This window comes from Stegastes partitus, unplaced genomic scaffold (genome assembly GCF_000690725.1).
Source record: "Stegastes partitus isolate 25-593 unplaced genomic scaffold, Stegastes_partitus-1.0.2 Scaffold673, whole genome shotgun sequence".
In the NCBI taxonomy this organism is placed as follows: domain Eukaryota; kingdom Metazoa; phylum Chordata; class Actinopteri; family Pomacentridae; genus Stegastes; species Stegastes partitus.
In genome coordinates, this window is record NW_007578404.1 from 30,285 (window position 1) to 52,909 (window position 22,625).

A 22,625-nucleotide genomic window follows, 5' to 3' on the forward strand; every position below is an offset into this window, starting at 1 on the left:
AAGCAAGGAGGCAGACGCGAACATTGACTTCATTTGGTTTTTAATTGACTTCCCGTATTCCTAATGGGGACATAAGCTCGGCACTTTAACCAGGATCATGGTCAGAAAATACATCCTATTCGCTGTTTTCTTGCAGTGTTCTGTTTCTGGGATTGACAACAAAGGTGAGGCACACTGAGTCCTTGTTTGGTCTGTCGATGGAGCAGAAAAAAATACCTCGGTTTTCCTATTGAGTGCACAAGCCAACAGCAATGGCTGGGCATTTAGGAGTTTTGTTTAAAACTTGTAGTGCTGCTTAAGTATCCACAAAAGAGCTTGTATCCTTCACTGGGTTTTTGTTTTAAAGGGAAAAAAGTTATCCTGAGAATGAAGCAAAGAGGCATGAATGTTGCTCAATTTTGGTTGTGTGCTTGATTTATTTGTGTCCTGAGCAGAGGATTTCTAATTTCTCCTTGTTTTCACCTTTCTTCCAGACATTTTCAATGGGTTTGCATCAAAACTTTCCAAGTACTCCGTTGTAAATCCTCAGTTGATTCATAGACATACAAGGAGCATCAACAGCCCACCACAATCAGACGAGGTAGAAACCTGATTCGAGTGTCTTTTACGCCGATTATTCACTACGACAGCATTTAACAGTGCTTTCTTGTTGTGTTTAGCAGCAGGAGGATGAGACAGTGTTGTATGCACTCAACTTTAACAACAGAAAACACGTCCTTCATCTAAAAAGGAACAGGTATGTGCAGAGGTACATCATACTGACGTTATTCTGTGTCCTTGTTTATGCTGCAGATGAAATGTCAGATGTGTTTTGTTTTCTCTTATTTTCAGAGACTTCTTGCACCCCAACTTTGTTCAGTTTTCACGTGATGCGGCTGGTGGCTACAACTCGTCATATCCGAGACCGCATGTACGTAGAAGGTTCCTTATTCTGATTTTCAAGGCTGGTTTGAGCATTAAACCTCACACCTGTTTTTACTTCTCTATTTCCAGGTGCACTGCTATTACCATGGAGAGGTGGAAGGATATGAGGATTCAGTGGTAGCACTCAGCACCTGCTCTGGCCTCAGGTGTGAACATTTCTCTTTCAAACCAGTTAGATTAGGCGGAGGCTGGTTTCTATTTTGAGTGACAAGAGGAAGTAAAGCAGGGCTTTAATTCAGTTTTACATCTGTTGGCTTATGTGTTTATCTAATCTGTTGTTTAACCCAGTTCATCACATGTAGAATTAATCAGGCAGTTTTTTAAATGACAGTTTGCACCCATCTGCCATATTGGTATATATTATATCAATATAAGAGCAGTAGGGGATATTCTTATAAGATGCAATACTGAGTTCAGATGCTTTTTCATGAGTAAGTGTATTGAATGAAGATGTGTTGTCAGTCACACTTTAACAAATTGAGCTTAATCTCTTTGTTCCTCAGCACGTTATGCCGCACCACAGGTTTGCAGCGCCACACCCCTGCTCTGATCTAAAGCATTTATCTATTCATGTACCTGCTAACTCTCTGCTTCCCTGCAGGGGTGTGATCATCCTTGGAAATGAGACGTTCGGACTTGAGCCTGCGCCACAGTCTGCCACTAATGAGCATCTTCTGTACCTGCTGAAGGACATTCAGTCCGAGCCCGTCACCTGCGGGGTCGTCGGTGAGGCCGAGTCGACGCCGAGCCACGACCCCTTTGAGCCCGGCCAGTCGCTGACTTCACTGCTGCGGGTTAGAGTTCTCTCTGTGTTCATGTGTTTTTACCACATAAACAGGGTTTACAATGAAAAGTGGATGCAGCTCTAAGCAGCTGTTTCTATCATTTGTTTTAACAGAAGAAGCGAAACTTACCACAAACCAGCTATGTGGAGTTGGTGCTGGTTGTCGATAATCTCAGGGTGAGTGTGTTTGTCTGTTCAGCCCTGATTCATCAGCCATGAAATAGTAATAATAATAAAAAACACTCCTTTATTCTCAACATTATTTTGTTAATTTTGTTAACAGTATAATTTTAAACAACAAAATGAGACGGCGGTGCGGGAGGAGATAGTGGAGATGGCTAACCTGCTGGATGGGGTGAGATTTTACAGATGTTTGCAGATGAAAATGCACTAAATTCTAATGGCATCAAATGTGCTCCTGTGTTTTACGATGCTCTGCTTTTGCTTTCATTCTAGTACTACAAGCAGCTGAATATCCGCATTGTGTTAGTGGGCCTGGAGATTTTTAAGAACAGCAACCCCTTCAGTGTGGACGGCTCTGCAGGGGAGGTGTTGGGGAGGTTTGTTCGGTGGAGGAAGGCGGAACTGATACCAAGACTCAAACATGACATCGGTCAGCTCATTGTGTAAGTAATGAGCGGTCTCTGTCGTTTTGTTTGTGTGACTTTAAATTGCAATGCTTGATGGAAACCCCAAAGTCTGACATGTAGAGCACAATTTGCGACTTGTCTCTCCGTCTGCAGCGGTCAGCCCCGGGCGTACCCAGGAGGTGTGTTGGGCATGGCCTTCGTGGGAACGGTCTGCTCCGTAGCGAATGGTGGCGGGATCAACGTGGTTAGTTTCACTGTCATTTAACTTCTAACAGCAGCTGACACTGTGGTGCTCTGGCAGCGTGAGCTTTTGCATAGAAACTGATACCGTCTCCATTATTCATGGCACGTTGGGTGAGGGTAGCTCACAGACTCTGAAAACCAGCCTTCTAGAACTGGTTATACTTGAATGCAGTCCTGCCCCATGACATGACACTTTTATTTTTATTATTAGATTCCTTGAATTTTTTTGCGCTGTGATGACTCGGCGTGATTTTAATATCCTTTAAAGTGACGCTCAAAGGGATCAAAATGAGCTTTGGATCACTTAAAGGTATCACATAGCGGTTTGTTATATAATTTATGTTAAGAAACGAGATGAACACTTAACTTGCTCACAGGTTAATATTATTTTTAAGTGTTATTATACATGTGCACAAAAAAATCCAATCAGTTAATATCATTGAGCTTCCTTTTTGTCGTCTCAGTGGGTAAAAATGTTGGTTATGAACCTTAAATCTAAATAGATTACATGTTTAAAAGATTCTTTCATGCACAGTTTCTTCTGTGAGTCCTTGAAAAACAGACAAAGCTCTTTTCCATTTGTTCTATATTATTGATTGATCACTTTAATTTCCAAGTCGGGCACTAAATGTATCCAATGTGTGTTTTTTGCAGTACAGCGACAACTCCTTGGCTTTTATCTCCACTGTGGTGGCCCATGAGATGGGCCACAACCTGGGCATGAATCACGATAATTCTCGCTGCACTTGCAATGGAAGCAGCTGCATCATGGGAGCAAGTGCTACGTAATGCATTTTCCACAACTCGTGTCTCCATGTCTTGATCATATAATCGTGTTTCCTTTCTTTATTTCTCCCCGTCTTGCTTAACGTTTGTTAATTTGAGGCCTGTCCGAATGGATGTTTCCATTAATGCTCTTATCTCGTCACCGCGCAGTGGTTCCACCTTATTCAGCCGATGCAGCGCACAAGACTTCGAGGGTCTGGTTGTCCGTGGAGGAGGCGTGTGTCTGAGAAATCAGCCCTCCGAGTCGGATGTGGTCGGCGTCGCTGAGTGTGGCAATGGCCGCCTGGAGGGAAGAGAGCAGTGTGACTGTGGCACACCAGAGGTAGAGTGCCACACATAGGAAATAACAGAACTTCATCTTCATCGCATTAGTCTTTCCAATACACTTGATGATAGTTTTTACAGCTTTCATGGGAATAAATGATGCTTATATGGAGGCATAGCAGATATGACAATTGATAAACACTGTACAGATATCTACCAATAATGTCATTGTGGTTTATTTTAATTTTAGAAATGTGCAATCCCTAAGGTTGATACCATTTGCAAATGAATGACGCTAAGAATTAAAATCTGTGTTTATAAATCAAGAACAAGTATTTGGCACACATGTGATGCATTTTACAGATTAGAGTGCACATGCCGTAGTATCCCTGTTGTTTTTAGTGTGATGCTAAGCAGAGTTTGTCCTTCTTTGGTCTCTTACAGGAATGCACTAATCAATGCTGCGATGCTGCCACGTGTACGTTTACACGCGGGTCCGCTTGTGCTCAGGGAGAATGCTGCAGCAACTGTCAGGTCCGTGACGTGTCGGACTCTAGCTGGACTCACACAGCCTGTGACGGCGCTAAACAGAGGCGATAAACTGTGCTTTGGAAAGCGTTCTGAGATGTGTTTTCGTTTTAGATCCTGGTTTCTGGAACGCCGTGCAGGGAGTCTGTCAACACCTGTGACCTTCCTGAATTCTGTGATGGCAACAATGCATCTTGTCCCAACGACTTCTACGTCATGGACGGCCTGCCCTGTGAAGACAATGCTGCGTACTGCTACGAAGGCCGCTGCCAGACATACGACTTCCAGTGCAGACATCTGTTCGAATCAGGTACGTTCAGTGATAGTGACTGATACAAGGATTTTGGTAGTTACATTTTTAATCCTTTTGGACAATTATCTTTATGAGTTACCACTGAAATGTATTAACTGGTAAATCTGTTTTTGTGATAGTCTATGGATAATGTAAAGTACATTGGCTGAAGGAGGCAGCGATCATCTGGAAAGATGTTGATCAAATTCAGTCCTCTCTGCTTGGAAGAGCAGGAAAATAGGAATGTATTATATTGCATGTTAGCATGTTTGCTGTAGATGGAAGGCCTTGTTTGGTTTAGTCATGAAGAAGACCTTCAAAAAAGAAAAACAATCCCCAGCTAAGCAGTATTTTGACTTGTTAGTGTTTATTGTCTGTGTCCTCTATGTCGTCACTGTCACTCTAACAAAATGTCACCAAACTGCAGACAGACTCATCTTTAGAGAAGAGAGAATCTTCTCATAAGACTGTATTCTGCTGCCTTATCCCTTTTCCCCCCATTTCTTGCAGATTCTTTACTTTTTTTAGTTTATTTTGATCCTCTAAGAAGCAGGAGGAAGCTTTCCTCAGACAGAAACATGTGACGCTTGTACATAGCAGATGTAAAATTGTCCTTTCAATCTTAGTATTAGACCAGTGTTGATTATTTTTTTAGGTTTCGTCTTATTTCTGCATCTGATGTTTCTACAGACACTTTGAACAATGATGCTTCAGCATTAGAACAAAAACATTTCACAGTTTTACAGCTTAGTGTACGCAAACTACTCCCAAACGTATTAACAGCGATCCTCATTTCCTTGTAGATATGACTTCATTCCATTTACTGGGATCACAGTTGGGGTTTTTTTTTTACAGACAAGGAAGTGATGCTCAGCAGCAGTCACTTTAAGCTGAACTTACACGTGTTTCTTCTTCTTCTTCTCCTTCCCCTTTTGTTTTGAATCTCATTATTCATTTGCTTGGCAGGAACACTTAACCAAGGAATCCATGAGATTTGTTTCTTTTGTCATTAACATTTTCCCTTGGATGTTATTTTTGCTTCTCTGCAGACGCTGCAAGAAAGGCAGCAGACATTTGTTTTTCACATGCGAATACCATAGGAGACAAATTTGGGAACTGTGGAATCACCAGCTCAGGAGCCTTCATCAAATGCACTGTAGCGTAAGTACTTCAGTTTAAAGTTTGTGGTCAACAATCATTAGATGATTTAATTATGGATTTTATATAATTATTATTTATGTAGTTATTGGAAATATAACATGAAGACATTTATTCATGTATAAAAGCCACTTGTTGAAAATATTTGAGGCTAAATTAAGGTTTCAAAAACTCCATCCTCCACACATAAAGTAGATTTAATCCGCGAATGTAGCTACAAATGTAAAATGTCATTTAATGTCCAAGATCATCTGATTAAGCGACGAAGTTCGATCACAGCTTTGTGACACATTTACTGTATAATTCATAAGATGGTCATTTTCAACAAGGTGACATGATGCAACTTTTGCATGTCAGCTAAAGGATAGATTAGCTTTTTGTCTTTCAGCATTTAACTCTCTAACAGCTGTGGGAACTGACTGTGTTTTTTTGAACGTGTGCCACAGAAATTCCATGTGTGGGAAGGTGCAGTGCACCAATGTGGACGTGCAGAAACCTCCCGAAGGCGCCATAATCAGCATCCAAATGGTTGATGGGTCAAGTTGTGTCAACGCAGACTTTAACCTCGGCACAGATGTGCTTGATCCTGCCTACGTCAACCCCGGCAGCCCTTGTGACAAAGGAAAGGTGAGCAGACTGACGGAGGGAAACTATTTTAAAAAGTGTCCATGCCAAAGAGAAGGAATGTAACCAGGAACTAATGAGATTTAATTTGTCCCAATGCTGTGCTGCCACGTGAAAATGGAAAAAGTGACTCACTGCATCAACAAGTTGTGTTTTCTCCTTTAGACCTGTCTGGACTTTACGTGTGTGAACGCTTCGGCTCTACTGCCCAACTTGGATTGTGATGCTCGGACCACTTGCAACAGCCGAGGGGTAAAACTGCATTTATTCCCTCCCCTCAGTTACCAGCCAAAAAGGACACGTCTGACTTTCCTGTTTCAATGTTTCCTTCAGGTATGTAATGACCAAGGCCACTGCCACTGTGACAATGGATGGGGCCCACCCAACTGCAACGTACCGGGCCGAGGTGGCAGCATAGACAGTGGTCCTGCTCAGATAGGTAGGCTTATGTTGATCCTGCTGATTTCATTTTCAAACTGAAGTGCACATGAAGTCATTTTCCAGCGCTGATTGGAGAAACATTTACAATTTAGAATTTTTTCAAATGCATCCAACTGTGCGGTAATGAAATACCAGACTGTAGAGCTTACAGTAGCCGTTTATCAGAGCTGCTTCGTATTACTCATGTATTAATCATTCTGTCATCTGCCAGCCATGACTGCGGTAGTTTGTGTTGTTGTAGCGTCTGCATGAGAATGGTCTTAGATCATTCTGACCATGCTGACAACCTGTGCTCGTCTACTGCATGTTATCAGAAACAATGGTTCGCTGTTAATTGTCTTCTCAAGCAAAAGTGTTCCCAGCTACAGGGAGCCTGTTATTTTAGGTCCGACAGTACCACCAGCTTTATAGAAAACATCTCCAGTCGTCCTTTCAGCATCCTTTCACCAGTTCTGATGTACTTGTGCATGTCATGTTGTATTGTAATGCCTCTACGTTTAAATATCCACGCATATCATCCTTTGCCTCAGACTACTCCCTTAGAAACGGCCTGTTGATCTTCTTCCTGTTGGTGGTTCCTGTTCTGGTCCTTGTCACTCTGGTGCTGCTCTACATCTTCAGGAGAGAGTCCCTGGATCCTTGCCTAAAGCGACGAAGCCTTAAGTAAACATCGGCTCACATTTTTTAAAAAAAACAAAAAAAAAAACATATAAAAAGATACTAAAAAGGATGTCACATATGAATATATTAAAAAAAAAGAAGGTGAATTTTGCATTTTCAGGTCACGTAATGCTCGACATGAAAATACAGAGTCAAACCGCAACGCTCAAGCAAACGTCACGACCCAGCCTCCAGTACGAGTCCCTCCTGACAGGGTAAATAAGCTTTTCTTAATAACCACCGCTGCATGGAAAGCAGTGAATTTGTTGAGATTTTCATTTGAAAATGCATTCCCAAAATACGGAAAGATGTACATCGATAATAATAATGATTAAAAAAAAAAGTTAAGCACGTGTTTCGCTTTCAGTTTGTCTTTAAAGAATGGCTGATTGTCGGTTGTTCTTCCTTTTTTTAATTCTAGCCTGGAAATCCACCAGCTACCTCAGCTCCAAGTTCTGAGTATGAACTGACTTTAACATCACTCAATAAATATTTCCCTTATACACAGATTTAAACTGAAACTTTAATTTGACAAGAAAACAGTGTGGTGTTGTTTTTTTTTTTTTTGACTGAATCTAACCAAAACCTGTCAGTTTCAGGTACGGAGAACTGGACTACTGGAATATGGACACCAGCAATGCCCCTGCACAATCAGCAGCTCCTACGCAAGGCCCCGGAGTGCCCAGACCAATCCCTCCAAAACACACACCAGCCTAATCCTCCTCTCTTTATGTGGCATATTTATAGTCGTATGGTGAATGAGACAACAGTTCAACGCTGTATTAACAGACAATTCTAAAACACTGTGATGATTACTGATGGTAACCTGCTACCTGCATCCTCTGGAAGCTTGATTGTGGTATTGTTGGTGGTGGAAGAGGCTGGTAAATATTTAATGGAAGATGTGTTTTATTAGGTAATTGTTTGTCACTCTTAAGAAAAGAAAATCTTTTGTATCCTTATGCTATTATGTTTTTTCAATGTATTTTAAATGTTTTGCAAATGTTGATGCTGTGGATGTTAATTGTAATAAAAAATATCAAATTGTACTTTATGTAAAAGTATGCCTTTCTTGCCCTTTTCTTATTCTTTGAGTGTCGTGATAATACATAATTAACATTTATTCAAGGAAATGCTTCAGGAGGCGGCTTTGCTTTTCACTTTGTGATTCAGCTGTTCAAAGAATCAGGGAAACGTGCCTCAAGAGAAATGTTCCCATCCCTCTTGTTACTTGTCCTGTTTGGGCAGTTAAGACATTTGCATTTGTAAATGTCTCACAGCTCTCCCAGAGTAAAGGAGGAATGTCTTTAACCACCGTCCATATCCGTGGGTGTTGATAATCTGCAGCTCGTGTGAGCTGAGTAAACCAAAGAAAGCCAAAACCAAAGAAGGTTTAAAAAAAATGTTTAGAACCCTTTCAGTCTGTGATTTTTGAAAATAAATGTCCACCTAATATCCCTCAAGATATTGTGATTATGTTTTATTGTTTTAATTTCAAGGGTTTTTTTTCAGAGTTAAAGTGGCGAAAGTTTTACAAATCTACAATAAAACAACATCCCAGATGTTAATCCCAGGAGCTTCAGCAGAAGGCAGCTGGATTTATCTGTTTTGACGCAAGAGTCCTACTGAAGCTCTGAGAATCAATACGACCTCGATGACTGAGAATCTGCATAAACATAATGAACACTAGCTTGTGTAATTTTTTGACTGTGCAGACCTTATCTGTAGGACTCCAGGTTTACGATCTGTGTTAGATAATGCCTCTTTATGTCACATATCTTCTAGTTTAGTGAAACACCGTGGACTGTCGTGGCACTGCTACCATATTTGCCCGACCTGAATCTGTTATCTTCAAACATTTATTCAGTTTACAAGACTCTACACTCTATAAAGTAATTCAGGTGACCTATTTTCTCCACTTACGTAGATTTATGATCACAAGATAAACATTGTAAATTACTGATATACTGTTTGAAACTTCTCAGGGTTTGGTTGACATGATAATAGCTGTAATTGCATCAATTTAATATTGTATGTGATGGGAACTCCAATTTGTTGTTTTTGTTTTTAAGATTTAAATATAGTGTATTTAAATACACCACTGTATTTCAAATTTTTAAAAAATAAATAAATAATCAGACAAAATTTTGTTGTTGAATGTTTTCCCTAAAAAATGGGGGAAATATTGGAGAATATCTAAGTAGAGCAATTTAATTTCTAATCATGAAGTAAGTTGTAATTAAAAATGTATTAGAGGAAAAGTTAATTGGTCTGGCTCAGTGCAGGTTGTTGGTTAAACGTAATTTCAGTAGAAGTTGTCATTATTTTAAATATATATGTCTGCAGCCTGTTAAGTTGCGCTATTTTTCTACACTGATTTTATTGATCGTGATGATCCTTGTCTTGTTTTTAAGCGTATTAGATTATGTGCTTTTTGCTTTGCTTCAATTTGCGGCATTTAATTTTGAAAGCAGGAAGTCACGTGTTTTACCCACGTGGTTCTGACGCGGCATAACGCGGAAGTCAGCTGTCAACACAACTGCAGAAACGCGGCAGAACAGCACAGCAGCTGAGTTTTACGGCGGCTCTCCGGTAGCTCATGGCAGCAGAGGAGGCCGGGAGTGTCGGCAGGGCTCCGGCTTGTGTGTGCGTCCTCTGCGGGCTGCCCGCCGCCGGGAAGTCCACCCTGGGCCGCAGCGTCCTCAGCGCCGCCGCACAGCGCGGATGGAGAGCCGCTGTGGTCCCGTACGATGATCTGATCCCCGAGCAGGCTTTCCGGACCAGAGTGGTGGAGGAGAGTGCCGAACTGCAAGAGATGGTAAAAACATCTGAGCTGAGCTTTTAACGCGGAGTTCAGAATCTGAGTTGCTCATTAATGTTGATCTGGTGACACCAACTACACACTTTGTAGACTGGAGCAGACTTTCCTTTATAGAGTAGCACTGAGCTTAAAGTAGTATTTGGAGTTTAATTATAAGGATCAACACATATTGTGAAAACACTTTGCATGAAAACCGTGTTTAGCATAACATATTTAAAGTAATTTGCAACAAACGTTTAGTAGGGAAAACAAATGTATATATGCATTATAAGAGCACACTGGAAGTCCTTTTCCCCTGTTTTGATTTTTGTACGATGTGCCTCTATGAAATATTTACTAAAGCCAAAGCAACAGTGGATTTTTGGGGCCGATTCTGGTTTTAGGGCGCAAGAAATTCTGATATGTGTATAGCAGCTGATGTTGTTGATGTCTGTGCTGTGAAAAGGCAAAGTGATGAGGTCATTGTTTTATTAACTTTCCTGCATGTAATTCACAAACTAGGTACAATTTACTATGAAAACATCATGTGACTCTCTGCCATCTTCTCCTCAGCTGTGATACTGAGAGAATTGTAAATGACTGAGTTGGAGCTGTTCGGCTGGACAAACTATGAGATGAGATTATTTATAAATAACCCCCCTTTTTCTGTATTATGTTCTATCAAAGAAAGTTTGGCGCATATAGGACAGCACAGATGCCAATAAATCAGTGATAATATCAGTCGTGTGATGTACCGGTTAAGCTTTATACTTCACATCACATTTGCATCATTACAGTGCTGTTTGTGCTGATGCTTCACTGATTGGAAAACTGTTTTTCCTCTCCAGCACACCGAATGGAAATCTCACAGACAAGCAGTGCTGCAGTGCTTAGAGCAGTTCTTGAAGAACTCTGAAGTGTTTGCGGAGCTACCGAGCAGCTCTCAGATCAACAGCGCCGCATGGGAACAATGCGTTAAAGCCCTGCGCCAGCCTCAAGGTTTGAAGTCCGCCGGGGCACCGCTTCTCTTTCTGCTGGATGACAACTTCTACTATCCAAGCATGAGATATGAGGTGTGCCAACTTGCAAGAAAGCGTAAGAACTCTCTGTCAACAGAATATCCCACCAACCAACATAAATGCTGTTTAAACGGCGGTTGAAAGGTGTCAGCTGTCGTTGCAGATTCGTTGGGTTTCTGCCAGGTGTGCCTGCAGTGTGACCTGGAGTCCTGCATCAGCAGAAACCAGAGCAGGTCTCAGCCCATTCCCACGGAGGTGATATTAGAGATGGTGAAACGTTTGGAGTTTCCAAATCCACAGAAGAACTCCTGGGAGATGAGCAGCATTTCACTCAACACCACAGACAATCTATCTGAAGCTGACATGTAAGACAACAGAAGAAGCAGCTATTAACAGTTACTGCTGAAGTTCACAGTGTGTAAAATCCTGTCGGTTTTTCTCCTGTGTGAATTATCCTCAGCCAGAGGGTGATGGAGTTGATCTCCTCTGCACTGAGTAACCCACTGAGCCCAGCTGAAGACAACACAGAACAAAGGGTGAGTCACACATGTCAAATCTGCAACACGTGGTAGAGGACTGTAGGCACCCAGCTGCAGAGGAGAGTTTTATTTCTGTTCCATACATGTTGCAGGAAGCCGACCGTCTGAAATGTGCCACCAGTGTTGTCCACCAGGCTGACCAGGCCTGTCGACGCCTCGTCTCTGAGGCCATGAAGACGGCCAGAGGTCAGCAGTGAGCTTCAGAAATGTTATACATTCAACTGTTGACATTTAAAATCAAGCATAACGAGCACTTTGCTGTCTTCATTTCAGAAAATCACGTCTCCTCTGAACACATGAGGTCACTGGCTGCTCAGCTGAACGAATCCAAAGCGACGTTTCTTCATGACCTGCGGAAACAGTTCCTGCAGGAAGTGCCTTTTGTTCAAGAAGAGGAGATCGACGTGGAACGAGTAGTGAAAAGAGCAGTGGACGTTTTTGACGACAAGAAAAAGGAAATCCTATCAAGAATCATAAATGACTACAGGTGACTTGATTTTTAACAAATCGTATCAAATATTGCATCAAACTGAATGCTCTGTGTGTAAATAAATGTTAAATGTACGTTTGCTGTACGTGTGTTTGTGATTTTGTAGACCACTGTGACACCAGGTAAACAAACTGCAAGTTAATTATTTTATTTCATATTGAAAAACTTGAAGGAAATGTTTTTAAAAAAAAAAAGAATTCTCCTCAAAATCCATTGGAAACACCTACATGACTTCTGCAAATGTAGCACTTAAATGTAAAGGGATATTTATTATTCTCAAATGAACATTTTCTGTCTGTCATAAGATAATAACATACAAACAAATTAACCGTCTTTAGACCAAGATTCTCACAAACCCAAAGCTACGAACGTTACTTCACATTACATGTAAAAGTATTAAAGTGTCTCAACATCAGCTACTACACAGACAGAAGGTGGCTACAGTGAATGTTGATTTTTGTACTACAAAGTGGTACATATGGTACCACAAAACTACTCATTACAATATATAAATATTGGGAATAAAAGTTAGTAAAACAATATGTGACTGTACCTAAAACATTGTTGAACGAGTTGGCGAACACATTATACAGTCTCTGAAATGAGGTATAAATTAAAAAAAAAAAAAGGCAAGATTTTAAGTGTCTGGATACAAACTTGAGTTTTGTACTGTGTATGAATATCCCCCAGATAATTTAACTTAAACTTTGGTGTATAATTAGACCAACAAGCAACATGCTGTACAGACGGCCGTCCTAATGACACACGAAGAGCTTTGATAAAGTTTGTAATGTTTGGTGTTGAATACTGCTTTGGTATTGAAAATGACTTAAATGTAGCTGCCTCTGTATATTTGTGGTTTACTGTAAGAGCTGAGTTAAACCATGATGAGTCACTCAAAAGCATTTCAGACATTGCAAATCCAGAAAAACACTACGAGCTGCAGTAGACACGGAGGACTGTGGTCAGACAGCATTGCCAAGCACTAACAATGAAATGCTGCAAACTGTGCTGTGTCACAGGATGTTTGTGTGGTTTTGTACCTTCACAACTAATATGAAAAGCTCGCAGTAAAGCAACAGTATAGTATACTTCATGAGTATAAATTAATAGAAATAATAAACTGTGCATAACAAAAATACAAAACCTAATTCTGTGTCACCGTGTTTAGTTTCTATACTGTCTAAACAACATATTGAAAAGTGCATCTAATCACTTTTTATGTTGGCCACGGGCAAAATGGCACGCAAAGTCGTATTTGTCTATGCACATATGGCCACAGATGTTGCACTGGAATGGATGTTCATAGTCATGGCAGCCCATGTGAATAGTGTAGAGGATATTGTCAGAGAAGTGAATATCACAATGCTGGCATTTATGTAAGAGCTGTTGGTCAGGCACAGTCAGGGCAGGGGTGGGCGTGCTGGGCTGGCTGTTGCTCACACTCGCAGTAAGAACGTTCATGTTGTTCTCGAAGCTGAGGCCGGGGACAGGACTGCAGCTCCCCTGGCCTGAGGCGGGAGATTCCTTTTTAGGCGGCGACGTCTGCACTCCGTTTGAACACACTGCAACCTGTTCACTGGAAACATGCTGAATGAGGATGGGCTTCTCATCTTTGAAAGACTCCCTGTCTGGGGATGCAGGAGTCTGAGACTCAGGGTGAAGGTCGGCCAGCTGGCCAGCAAGCGTAGACAGCTGGTCCAGTGGGTTTTTAAAAGTCAAACCGTTGGCACTCCTATTGCGACTGTCACTCTCATCCACCTTGGGTAGGTTCTTAAACTCGCCGCTGTTCAAATGGTGGATCTTGTGAGACAAGTCACTCAGATAATCCGACTTTGGCATTACCATGGAGGGAGGGTTGAAGTTGATGAGGAGCCGGCGGCTGAAGCCCAGCGAGCCCGTCCTCTTCTGCAAAGCGCTCAGCATCCTCTTGTTGGAGAAAGGAGAGCGGACCACCCTGGTGGGCAGAAGCTTGTGGCGGCGCCGGCGGTGGTGCGATAGGTTGCTGCGGTCGCTGCATCGAAAGGCGCAGAGGTCGCACTTGTACGGCTTCTCTCCCGTGTGTGAGCGCATGTGAGCTTCCAAGTGGCGCTCGTACGCAGATGCAAACGGGCACAGCTGGCAGCGGTGAGGCTTTTCTCCTGGGTGAAGGAACATTAACAGTCATAACACTGATATTACCAACCATACGTTACTGTGACAGAGCAAACAGAGGTAAAGAAGGAAGTAGAGTGTAGTGTGAGTACTGCACAAGGGGTTATAAAAAGAATTGTGCTCGGTGATATCGACAAAGTAGACTTCATCATCAGCCCTAGTGAGCCTCTCTGGTTGAGACAGAAGAGAGGATCGTTAGGGCTGAGCTTCCTTCTGTGGACCAATTATACACAAAACAACCAAGTGACCCTATTGAGGATTAAGCGGTGTATAGATAATGGATGGATGGATGGATGGACTCCTCTCCTCCTTCTCCGTTTGCATAGCTCTTATAGCCCTGCACAAAAAATGTCTCTGTACCGAACTGCGTGTGGCAATAAAGTTCTTGACTAATCTAAAGCTGTCTGTGCCTTAATGTGAGAGAACTGACACATACAGTCAGCAGTCAGCAGTATGTCTGGACCGCCTGCATTGGTTCAAAATGTGCTGGGAACACTGACCTGTATGGATGCGGATGTGCTCTATTAAGCGAGCCATGCCTTTGTTGGCATAGCTGCAGTAGCTGCACTTGTACTTTCCATCGCAGGTCCTCTCCAGGCCATCCATCTGAACATCCGGCCCGTCCTCCAGTGGCAGGCTCACCTCCACTGACGGGGGGTCCAGACCATTCTGCTCACACCTTGGGGCAACTACAAATAAAACAAAAAAACAAAAACACAAGCAGCATGACTTCACCATTTGACTGTGTACTCATCAGAGACATGAGGTTTGATTTGTTGTGTCCAGTGTGTCCTCCCCACCGGCTTGAAACGCCTCCGCTGTCTCCTTCTCTCCACAAACAGAGCCTGAGATCATGTTGACATGCTGGGTTTGCTGCGTCAGGTATTCTTGAAATTCCTTCACAAAATCCACAGGCTCCGTCTTTATCTCTTCCATTTTCTCTCTTCTTTATTAAACCTGAAAAAAAATCCAAAGGTAATTATTGAGACGGGTCTATTTTGATATCTGACAGCTGGTGACCTATTATAGCTAGCGTTAGCTAGCATAGCTGTATATAAAACACCTTAATGGTTAGCTTAAAGCTATTAGCAGCTGTGCTAACATCTCCTCGCTATCTTAGCCTTTATGGATTTTTAATACATTTTCAACACTCATATTTACACACTGTCACTAACTTACCTTTCTGTGTGTAACCAACATTATTATTAATCAAACAGAAGAGGGATAATTAATCAGGTACAGTCGTTACCCAGTGGACGTGTGACTTGCTTCCTTTATTTTCTGGTACGTCTGTTTTTGTTTTCACCCAAACGCATCTGTTGCCTTCGGAGACCGTCGGAAATATTACATTATTATTGTCACATTTGGAAAAGTGTTGGGAACGCTTTTGTACATTTCTTTTCTTTGTAGAGCTTGACAAGACCCCCATTTTCTCTCTCTTTCATGTTACCACCATAAGGCACGCTGCATAAATAAGAAAAGAAAAATCACATCTCCACAGTAAACATGCCTTTCATCAATCCAGGTGTGTGACTTTTACAAGCGGCCCGTGAAGGCAGCATCAGCCCTCTGCTGGAGGTCCGCATGTAAACGTTTCATAACAAACCATGGCTGCTCCGTTGGTGAGGCTTTTCTCTAAGGTGAGACTGGATATTATGCCCATGTTCATGTACTTTTGGGGATTTCTGCATGTATTTTAATATATATCCCCCCGTTAAGGTCATTTACCCTTGAATTACGTAACCCGACAAGCTCTTGTTGACATGACGTTGTTAGCTAGCATGCTAACGTCTGCTAGAGCCTAGACTAACTTGTTTGATCCCAGAGCAGGTTGACGATTAAAATAATCGTTTAATTGATTGACTGACAACATTAGTGGTAAACATAACTGCCTAGCATTCAGTCAGACTGTCTTCGACCAAAAAAACCCCACAATCTTTCTACTGATGTTTGTTTCCAGTCCTTCAGACAGGTCTCTCGCCCATGGGGGTCCTGCCAGGCTGCATGGAGGTGCAGCTCCAGCAGAGCTGCCCCAGATGTGGCTTCAGAGCAGGCAGCTGCCTACTCCTTCCCTCCCCTTCAGACATACTCAGAGGAGGAGAGCATGATGAGGGAAGCAGGTGAGCAGAACAACTGTGTTCACGTTGCTGCAGCGGGCTGGTGACAGGAATTCCTAAAGTGCTAAATAACGGTTTTGTTGTTTGACAGTGAAGAAATACGCACAAGAGCGCATCGCTCCGTTTGTGTCAAAGATGGATGAAGATTCTGTCATGGATGAGGACGTGATCAAGTCCCTCTTTGAACAGGGTGTATGTATTTTATTTCTTTTTATTCAGTAGATGTGTCATTACAGTTAAGTCAGTGTTTTCTTTTTTTCTGTGCAGTGACTCACTTTGTTCTTACAGCTCATGGGCATTGAAATTGACCCAGAATACGGCGGCACTGGCTCAACCTTCTTCTCCTCCATTCTGGTCATTGAAGAGCTGGCAAAGGTGGATGCCTCTGTGGCCGTGCTCTGTGACATCCAGAACACGCTGATCAACACACTGTTTAGCAAACTTGGTAACCCGGCTCAGAAAGAACGGTACCTCAGCCGACTGTCGACCGACATGGTGAGCAGTTTGGCATTCTGTCCTAACAGTGGACTCTCCACTGTGTGAAAACACAACATGGTTATTATTAGGTGGATTTTCCTCACTGCAGACTTCACTGCATTTCCTGTAATGTTGTCGTGCACTTCCGTATCTACCTGTGACAGGTTGGAAGCTTCTGCCTCTCTGAAGCAGAGTCGGGGAGTGACGCTTTTGCTCTGAAGACGCGGGCTGAGAAACACAAGGACTATTACATAATCAATGGATCCAAGATGTGGATCAGTAATGCAGAGCATGCAGGTGTTTTCCTGGTGATGGCCAACGTGGATCCTTCTGCTGTGAGTCACTGCTTATGTTTCTATTCTCTGTGTGTTCTCTCGAGTTGTTTATTGACTGACGGCCATGATTTAAAAAAAAAAAAAAAAGGATCGCTTTAAATTGATAAACAAACAATTATTACAAAGACACGTATTAAGTTGAATGTTTTAAAGTCAAATGAACTACAATTTTATTTGAGAAAATGTGTTTTTCTCAAATACAGTTCAGTTGTTAAACACCAAAACGGTCCAAATTCAATCCAAAACAGCAACAATAGAAATTGTAAACTTAAAAATGATGCAATGCTGCAATCAAGATCTCTCTGACTCAGTTTTAGCCAAAGCTCACAGTTTAGATCACAGTGATATTGTGTTGAACTGCTGTACTGCTGTGCATTCGACTGCGTCATGTCCACTCTTGTAGTGTGGGGGAGATGCGTTTTGTCACTGAAATGAAACGTCTGTGATGCAGGAAGGTAAACACAAACTCTCCTCTGATTGGCAGGGCTACAGAGGCATTACCTGCTTCATTGTGGACCGGGACACTGAGGGACTAGAGATTTGCAAGAAGGAGAATAAACTGGGCCTGCGCGCGTCCTCGACCTGCCCGCTCAACTTTGACAACGTCAAGGTGCAACTGGACGCACTGTGCTGTCTGATGTCAGGTAAATCGTACATGTTGTGATTGTTGCCAACTCTCTGCTCCCTGTTGTAGGTACCAGAGAAGAACATCTTGGGAGAGATCGGTCAGGGGTACAAGTACGCTATTGGAATGCTGAATGAGGGCAGGATTGGCATTGCGGCGCAGGTAAACTACGAGACATTTATGTTTAAATTATGTATTCAAATCTAGCTAATTGTATTCTGTGATAACTTTTAAAGTGTAAACTGAAGCTGTTGCATGTGCTGATTTTGTCTCTGTGTGTTCCAGATGCTTGGAGTAGCACAGGGTTGCTTTGACCACACTGTTCCTTACACCAGACAGAGGGTGCAGTTCGGAAAACGTATCTTTGACTTCCAGGTTCAGATCCACTCTGTTCTTCTACATAACATGTTGGTGATCATTCACATCCAGTGTGTTGTCTAGTTGGTTCTTATGTTGTTATGATATTCCGTCTTCCAGGGCATGCAGCACCAAATAGCTCACGTGGCGACGCAGATTGAAGCCGCACGACTGCTGACGTACAACGCTGCTCGTCTGAAGGAAGCTGGGAGGCCTTTCATTAAGGAGGCCTGCATGGCTAAATACTTCACTGCAGAGGTGAGCTTCCGAATTCACCGACTGTGATTTCATACAAGGACATTTGTAGACCTGTTAATGTACAAGTGGGTGACAAATGAAAGCATAAATTGTTTTAGTAAGGCCACCAGAACAGCCTCAGTGCATCTTGGTGTTGATTCTCCAAGTCTCTGGAACTCTTATTTGGAACAATATTCTTCCAAAACCTCATTTTCTGTTTTAATGTTGTGGAGCAGAGTGCTGTCTAACACGCAGGTCCAAAAACATCCCTTTAACTGGGTTAGGATGTGGTGATTGGCCAAAGCTTACAAGTTGCATCATTTTAATTCTCATCAAACCACTCGGTGACCTTTCATGTCTTATGGATTCTCATCCTGGAGATCAAAGATTCATTCGTTCAAACTCCTTGAGGGACGGAGGCCTCATTTACAGTGTTTTCATCTGAGAAGATAAAGGCGCACAAACAAGAAACTCAGATAACCACAAAAATAAAAACATTAAAGGGCAAAGTTACTATTATAATAATAAAACCGTTAATTACAGCATTTAAGATTCACAAACCAATGAATCCGCTAAAACGAGAACAGCTGGAATCAAAATCAATTAAATTAAGAACCTAAATTGCCCTAAGGGGCTTAATGAGTCAAGCTTTGGATTGTTCTGCAGGTTATTTCAGGTTGCAGCTGCACAGTGAGTGAAATTGGATTTTTACAGCTCAGTAAAAATGGCCGACACCTCAGCGTAAAAGCAGGCGTTTGGTTGTTTAGGGGTCATCAGGATAGAAATGTCTCGTCACAGGATGCAGGTGATCAATCAGGACAACTTGATTTGCGGGGTTTCTTTCTTCTAAGGGGACAAGTGGACCCCAAACATGGGTAACCGAGCCACCGGATCCTCTCATTGGAGGAGTTAGGATTCGGGTTTTTCCTTTAATTTGTCACCTTGTGTATAATCTCATAGTTTATAGAGTGAAATGCATCTGTTTTCACATCCATGTTTTCTTTGTAGTAGACCTGAGATGTTTTATCAGTTTTACATTCTTTCTCTGATCTATTCATTGTTGTTGAACCTTTACTTCTCTCTTCATGATTCGTTTATTTTGCGGTATGGTGCTGCTATCTCAGCCAGGAATCCTTCTGTTAGAACTATTCTGGTTTCAGTGAACTAGATTAAAGTTATCATATTATCTCTTTCTGTTTTATCTTCCTCAGGTTGCAACTCTAACTACGTCTAAATGCATCGAATGGATGGGCGGAGTAGGCTTCACCAAAGACTACCCCATAGAGAAGTACTACAGAGACTGTAAAATTGGTGAGTCCGACTCAACTCGGAACCGCTCCAGAAATATCGACTTGACGTTGTTTGTGAGAGCGTTGTTTAGATAAGATGCAGTTTATGTAACTGAGGCGGCACTGTGTGAAGGACACAACTCAGGAAGGCTGCAGGAAGGTCAGGTGTCACTGTTTGTGATTGGACCAGAGTGGGGCGGAGAGCGGGCCTGATAGCGGCGGCTGTAATCGGACTCTGCAGGAATTCCCCCCGTCCGACCCCTCAGAGTGCCATTATACCAGCGCACAGCCAAGGAAGCTGCCAGGGCAAAATGTCACTTTTCCTTTCATCACCACCATTCTGGCTCCCCGGTTCTCCAGGTGGAGCAGCGGCAGACCGAGCTGCATAATGAGCCCCCTTGTCTGCCGGTAGTGAAAGCTTCAGATTCATGTACCGTGCAAGGGGAATTTGACAAAATGGACCTTGTTTTGTGCAGCAGGAATTCATCCTAATGCTTTGTTTTGTCTCCTTCTGCAGGCACCATTTATGAGGGCACGACAAATGTCCAGCTGTCCACTATGGCCAAGTTCATCGATAAGGAGTATGACTACTGAAACCATCTAACCACACGCCGATAGACTGCACTTTGCTTTGTCTCACTCCAGATTTTTTCCTCGAAAGACTTTAGTGGAATCAATCCAGCAGCGTCGTGTTGCTGCATGTTCATAGAGTTTTGTAGCAGCTCGTGCTCTTGTTAAGTAGTTCCTGTTACTGATGTTGTGGTTTCCCCGGCTTTTGGGTTCAAGTTGGTGTCACTTTATAGATTTATTTTTCTTTTATATTCCATTTTCTTTCCAGGCGAGAAATGAGTCGTATTTGTCGCTTTTTAGGTCCTTACCGCATCCTTCCCATGTTAGTCGTCTCCTTATTGAGATGCAGTGATGAATTATAGAACATATCTGATCCTATAAGAGAGATAATTTTTGAAAGATATCGATTGGGATGTTCCGTGGATGTGTCAGTGCCTTCTATTGCCGAAATCAGTAATTTTAAAAGTGTATTTTTCTCTGCATGATGCTCTTTATAACAGGAGGAATGTATGAGTTCACTCACTCATATGCTCCACAGATACTGTACAGCGAGTGATTTCACGTCATGAATTATCTGTAAACAATCATCTGTCAACAGCATTAAATGTAAAATACGATCCGGCGCGAGAACTCGTCGTCTTTGTTCGCTGCGATTCCGAGTTCTCTCACTAGATGGCAGCATTTTACCGAGTGAGGGCAGCACTCTGCAGCTCCACACTGAAAGGGCAGTCAATTACCATGTCTTTTAACAGCCTGTCACCTCTAATGATATTTTATATCAATTTAATTATGCTGGTGCTTCAAATGAAAAGAGGCTGCCTTGCATAATTGACTCGCTGATCATTTTGTAGGTTAGACTGATTAAATTTCAATGGCCTACGTGGGCTGTGTAAAATAAAGTCTATTGTTTAAACAACACAGACGGGCTGTGTTCAACCAAACGGACCCATAAAAGTTATTACCCATGACCCCTCACGGAGAATTACTGTTTGTTTGTTGCAGGATGTCTGTTTGACAGAAAAACGGCTATTAATAGCTCATGGTGCTGAACAATATTTATTTAAGAGAGAATACAGTCCCTGAAAAATCCAGATTCCCATAAATGTGACGGATGATGTGTGTTTATAAGCTGCAGATATTTTTTTTTTTTTAGTTGCACCAGCTAAACTTTATTTTAACCAAGAGAAAATAATTTAAACAGAAGCACAGATAACACTACATTTGTTGATTACACCAGTTGCTGGATATTTTTGCACAAAAAGGACCAAAAAAAGAGACAATTTTCAGCATAAAATTTTACTTCATGTTTATTATTTTAATGTTGGCCTATTAAGACAACATTTTTTTAGCACATTATTATTTTCTCTATATTTGAAAAGAGTGAAATCAGCCAGACAGCTTCTCGTCTTCATGAGAATTCAGCATATTTGTACATTTCTACATCAAACCCTGTCAAAGAAACCTCCACCAAAATTTCAGTGCTACTCCATGGAGCAGAATATAAAGTATGCTGCATCATCCTGATAGAATTTATAATCTGATAGGCTTCCTATAATGTGGGACGTAATTAGCTATCAATCCCTATTCGTCAGACCTTTGCCCTGAATGTGATAGCAGGGGATAATGTTGGTGCTTTAATACCACTGTGAGGAGATGAAGCTCGGACAGACGGAGAACAAAATGTTATTAATATGATCAGCCTGATGATTGCCAAGATATTCCCCAAATCACTTAAATATACAAAAGGGAAACTCAGGCCCGCGTTTGCATCAGCGATTGAGTGTACTTTATTTTCCCCTCTGATCCATTCTGACTTGTGGAGGCCCCTGGTTAATGAACATAATCTGATGAAAAACACAGCTATCCGCTCTTCACTTTGCCTTGGCAAATGCAGCTCAGCTAGCCACTTTCTCCGCCCCCATCTTTAACACAGCTATGAGACCTCTAATTATGCAAGGATTCAAGTAGCTTTTCACAAAACACAGTGTTGTCCTTTAGAGCTGAAGAGCGCTCCATGAGCTAAAAGGACAGGCTGCATATTTGTAGGTTGAGCAAATGCAATTTGTTTGATTAGTTCTCTGCATCTGCTTCAAGTTTGGTTAAATGATGAACCCTAAATGCACCAGATATTGTGGTTTTTTGTTTTTTTGGTTTTGGTTTTGTTTTTGTTTTTTGCATTTTCCCTGTTAGTCTAAACCACAAGTACAAAAGCAGACATATCCAAATAGTACAGGCAAAAATGTTGAGGTCTTTTTTCATCAGAGACATACAGTTTTGTGTATTTTAGGATTTTTCTTGGTGACATATTCTTCATATCAAAAT

The 22,625-nt window shown here is 42.0% G+C and overlaps 4 protein-coding genes across 6 annotated transcripts; 3 read left to right on the plus strand and 1 right to left on the minus strand.

Moving 5' to 3' along the window:
• The first annotated feature begins 41 nt into the window (after positions 1-41).
• adam9b (ADAM metallopeptidase domain 9b) lies at positions 42-8,343 on the plus strand. Of its 2 annotated transcripts, none has more exons than XM_008290429.1 (22): positions 42-164; positions 474-580; positions 660-736; positions 832-910; positions 994-1,070; positions 1,526-1,718; positions 1,823-1,885; positions 1,992-2,063; positions 2,165-2,334; positions 2,452-2,542; positions 3,196-3,326; positions 3,478-3,649; positions 4,036-4,125; positions 4,234-4,429; positions 5,461-5,572; positions 6,016-6,196; positions 6,359-6,445; positions 6,527-6,632; positions 7,165-7,297; positions 7,416-7,509; positions 7,716-7,753; positions 7,888-8,343. In XM_008290429.1, the coding sequence occupies exons 1-22, from the start codon at positions 98-100 to the stop codon at positions 8,009-8,011; spliced, it is 2,460 nt and encodes an 819-aa protein (XP_008288651.1). In that variant the 5' UTR covers positions 42-97; the 3' UTR covers positions 8,012-8,343. The 2 variants fall into 2 exon arrangements, with proteins under 2 accessions (XP_008288651.1, XP_008288652.1); XM_008290430.1 differs by having other exon boundaries at positions 663-736.
• Positions 8,344-9,856: 1,513 nt separating this feature from the next.
• Positions 9,857-12,227, plus strand: pstk (phosphoseryl-tRNA kinase). Of its 2 annotated transcripts, none has more exons than XM_008290433.1 (6): positions 9,857-10,112; positions 10,943-11,189; positions 11,277-11,478; positions 11,574-11,649; positions 11,745-11,838; positions 11,926-12,227. In XM_008290433.1, the coding sequence occupies exons 1-6, from the start codon at positions 9,894-9,896 to the stop codon at positions 12,141-12,143; spliced, it is 1,056 nt and encodes a 351-aa protein (XP_008288655.1). In that variant the 5' UTR covers positions 9,857-9,893; the 3' UTR covers positions 12,144-12,227. The 2 variants fall into 2 exon arrangements, with proteins under 2 accessions (XP_008288655.1, XP_008288656.1); XM_008290434.1 differs by having other exon boundaries at positions 10,943-11,167; positions 11,258-11,478.
• Positions 12,228-12,274: 47 nt separating this feature from the next.
• On the minus strand, positions 12,275-15,574 carry LOC103363601 (zinc finger protein Pegasus). The gene is made up of 4 exons (XM_008290432.1): positions 15,476-15,574; positions 15,097-15,253; positions 14,797-14,985; positions 12,275-14,283 (listed from the first exon to the last, which is right to left on the minus strand). The coding sequence occupies exons 2-4, from the start codon at positions 15,230-15,232 to the stop codon at positions 13,355-13,357; spliced, it is 1,254 nt and encodes a 417-aa protein (XP_008288654.1). The 5' UTR covers positions 15,233-15,253; positions 15,476-15,574; the 3' UTR covers positions 12,275-13,354.
• Positions 15,129-20,926, plus strand: acadsb (acyl-CoA dehydrogenase short/branched chain). Its single transcript, XM_008290431.1, has 12 exons — positions 15,129-15,178; positions 15,822-15,936; positions 16,257-16,416; positions 16,505-16,605; positions 16,702-16,908; positions 17,055-17,225; positions 17,710-17,835; positions 17,920-18,012; positions 18,136-18,225; positions 18,328-18,465; positions 19,656-19,755; positions 20,251-20,926. Exons 2-12 carry the CDS (start codon positions 15,904-15,906, stop codon positions 20,325-20,327), a joined length of 1,296 nt encoding a protein of 431 aa, XP_008288653.1. The 5' UTR covers positions 15,129-15,178; positions 15,822-15,903; the 3' UTR covers positions 20,328-20,926.
• Positions 20,927-22,625: the final 1,699 nt, after the last annotated feature.

Excerpts from the sequence above, each read along its gene's own strand:
- adam9b (XM_008290429.1), top strand. The coding sequence starts at position 98 with ATGGTCAGAAAATACATCCTATTCGCTGTTTTCTTGCAGTGTTCTGTT. Across the intron at positions 4,126-4,233 it reads AATGCTGCAGCAACTGTCAG|ATCCTGGTTTCTGGAACGCC; the intron begins GTCCGTGACGTG and ends TTTTCGTTTTAG. Across the intron at positions 7,510-7,715 it reads TACGAGTCCCTCCTGACAGG|CCTGGAAATCCACCAGCTAC; the intron begins GTAAATAAGCTT and ends TTTTAATTCTAG.
- pstk (XM_008290433.1), top strand. The coding sequence starts at position 9,894 with ATGGCAGCAGAGGAGGCCGGGAGTGTCGGCAGGGCTCCGGCTTGTGTG. Across the intron at positions 11,650-11,744 it reads AAGACAACACAGAACAAAGG|GAAGCCGACCGTCTGAAATG; the intron begins GTGAGTCACACA and ends TACATGTTGCAG. Across the intron at positions 11,839-11,925 it reads GGCCATGAAGACGGCCAGAG|AAAATCACGTCTCCTCTGAA; the intron begins GTCAGCAGTGAG and ends TCTTCATTTCAG.
- LOC103363601 (XM_008290432.1), bottom strand. The coding sequence starts at position 15,232 with ATGGAAGAGATAAAGACGGAGCCTGTGGATTTTGTGAAGGAATTTCAA. Across the intron at positions 14,986-15,096 it reads AGCGGAGGCGTTTCAAGCCG|TTGCCCCAAGGTGTGAGCAG; the intron begins GTGGGGAGGACA and ends TTTTATTTGTAG. Across the intron at positions 14,284-14,796 it reads GCACATCCGCATCCATACAG|GAGAAAAGCCTCACCGCTGC; the intron begins GTCAGTGTTCCC and ends TCCTTCACCCAG.
- acadsb (XM_008290431.1), top strand. The coding sequence starts at position 15,904 with ATGGCTGCTCCGTTGGTGAGGCTTTTCTCTAAG. Across the intron at positions 17,226-17,709 it reads CCAACGTGGATCCTTCTGCT|GGCTACAGAGGCATTACCTG; the intron begins GTGAGTCACTGC and ends TCTGATTGGCAG. Across the intron at positions 18,466-19,655 it reads CTAAATACTTCACTGCAGAG|GTTGCAACTCTAACTACGTC; the intron begins GTGAGCTTCCGA and ends TATCTTCCTCAG.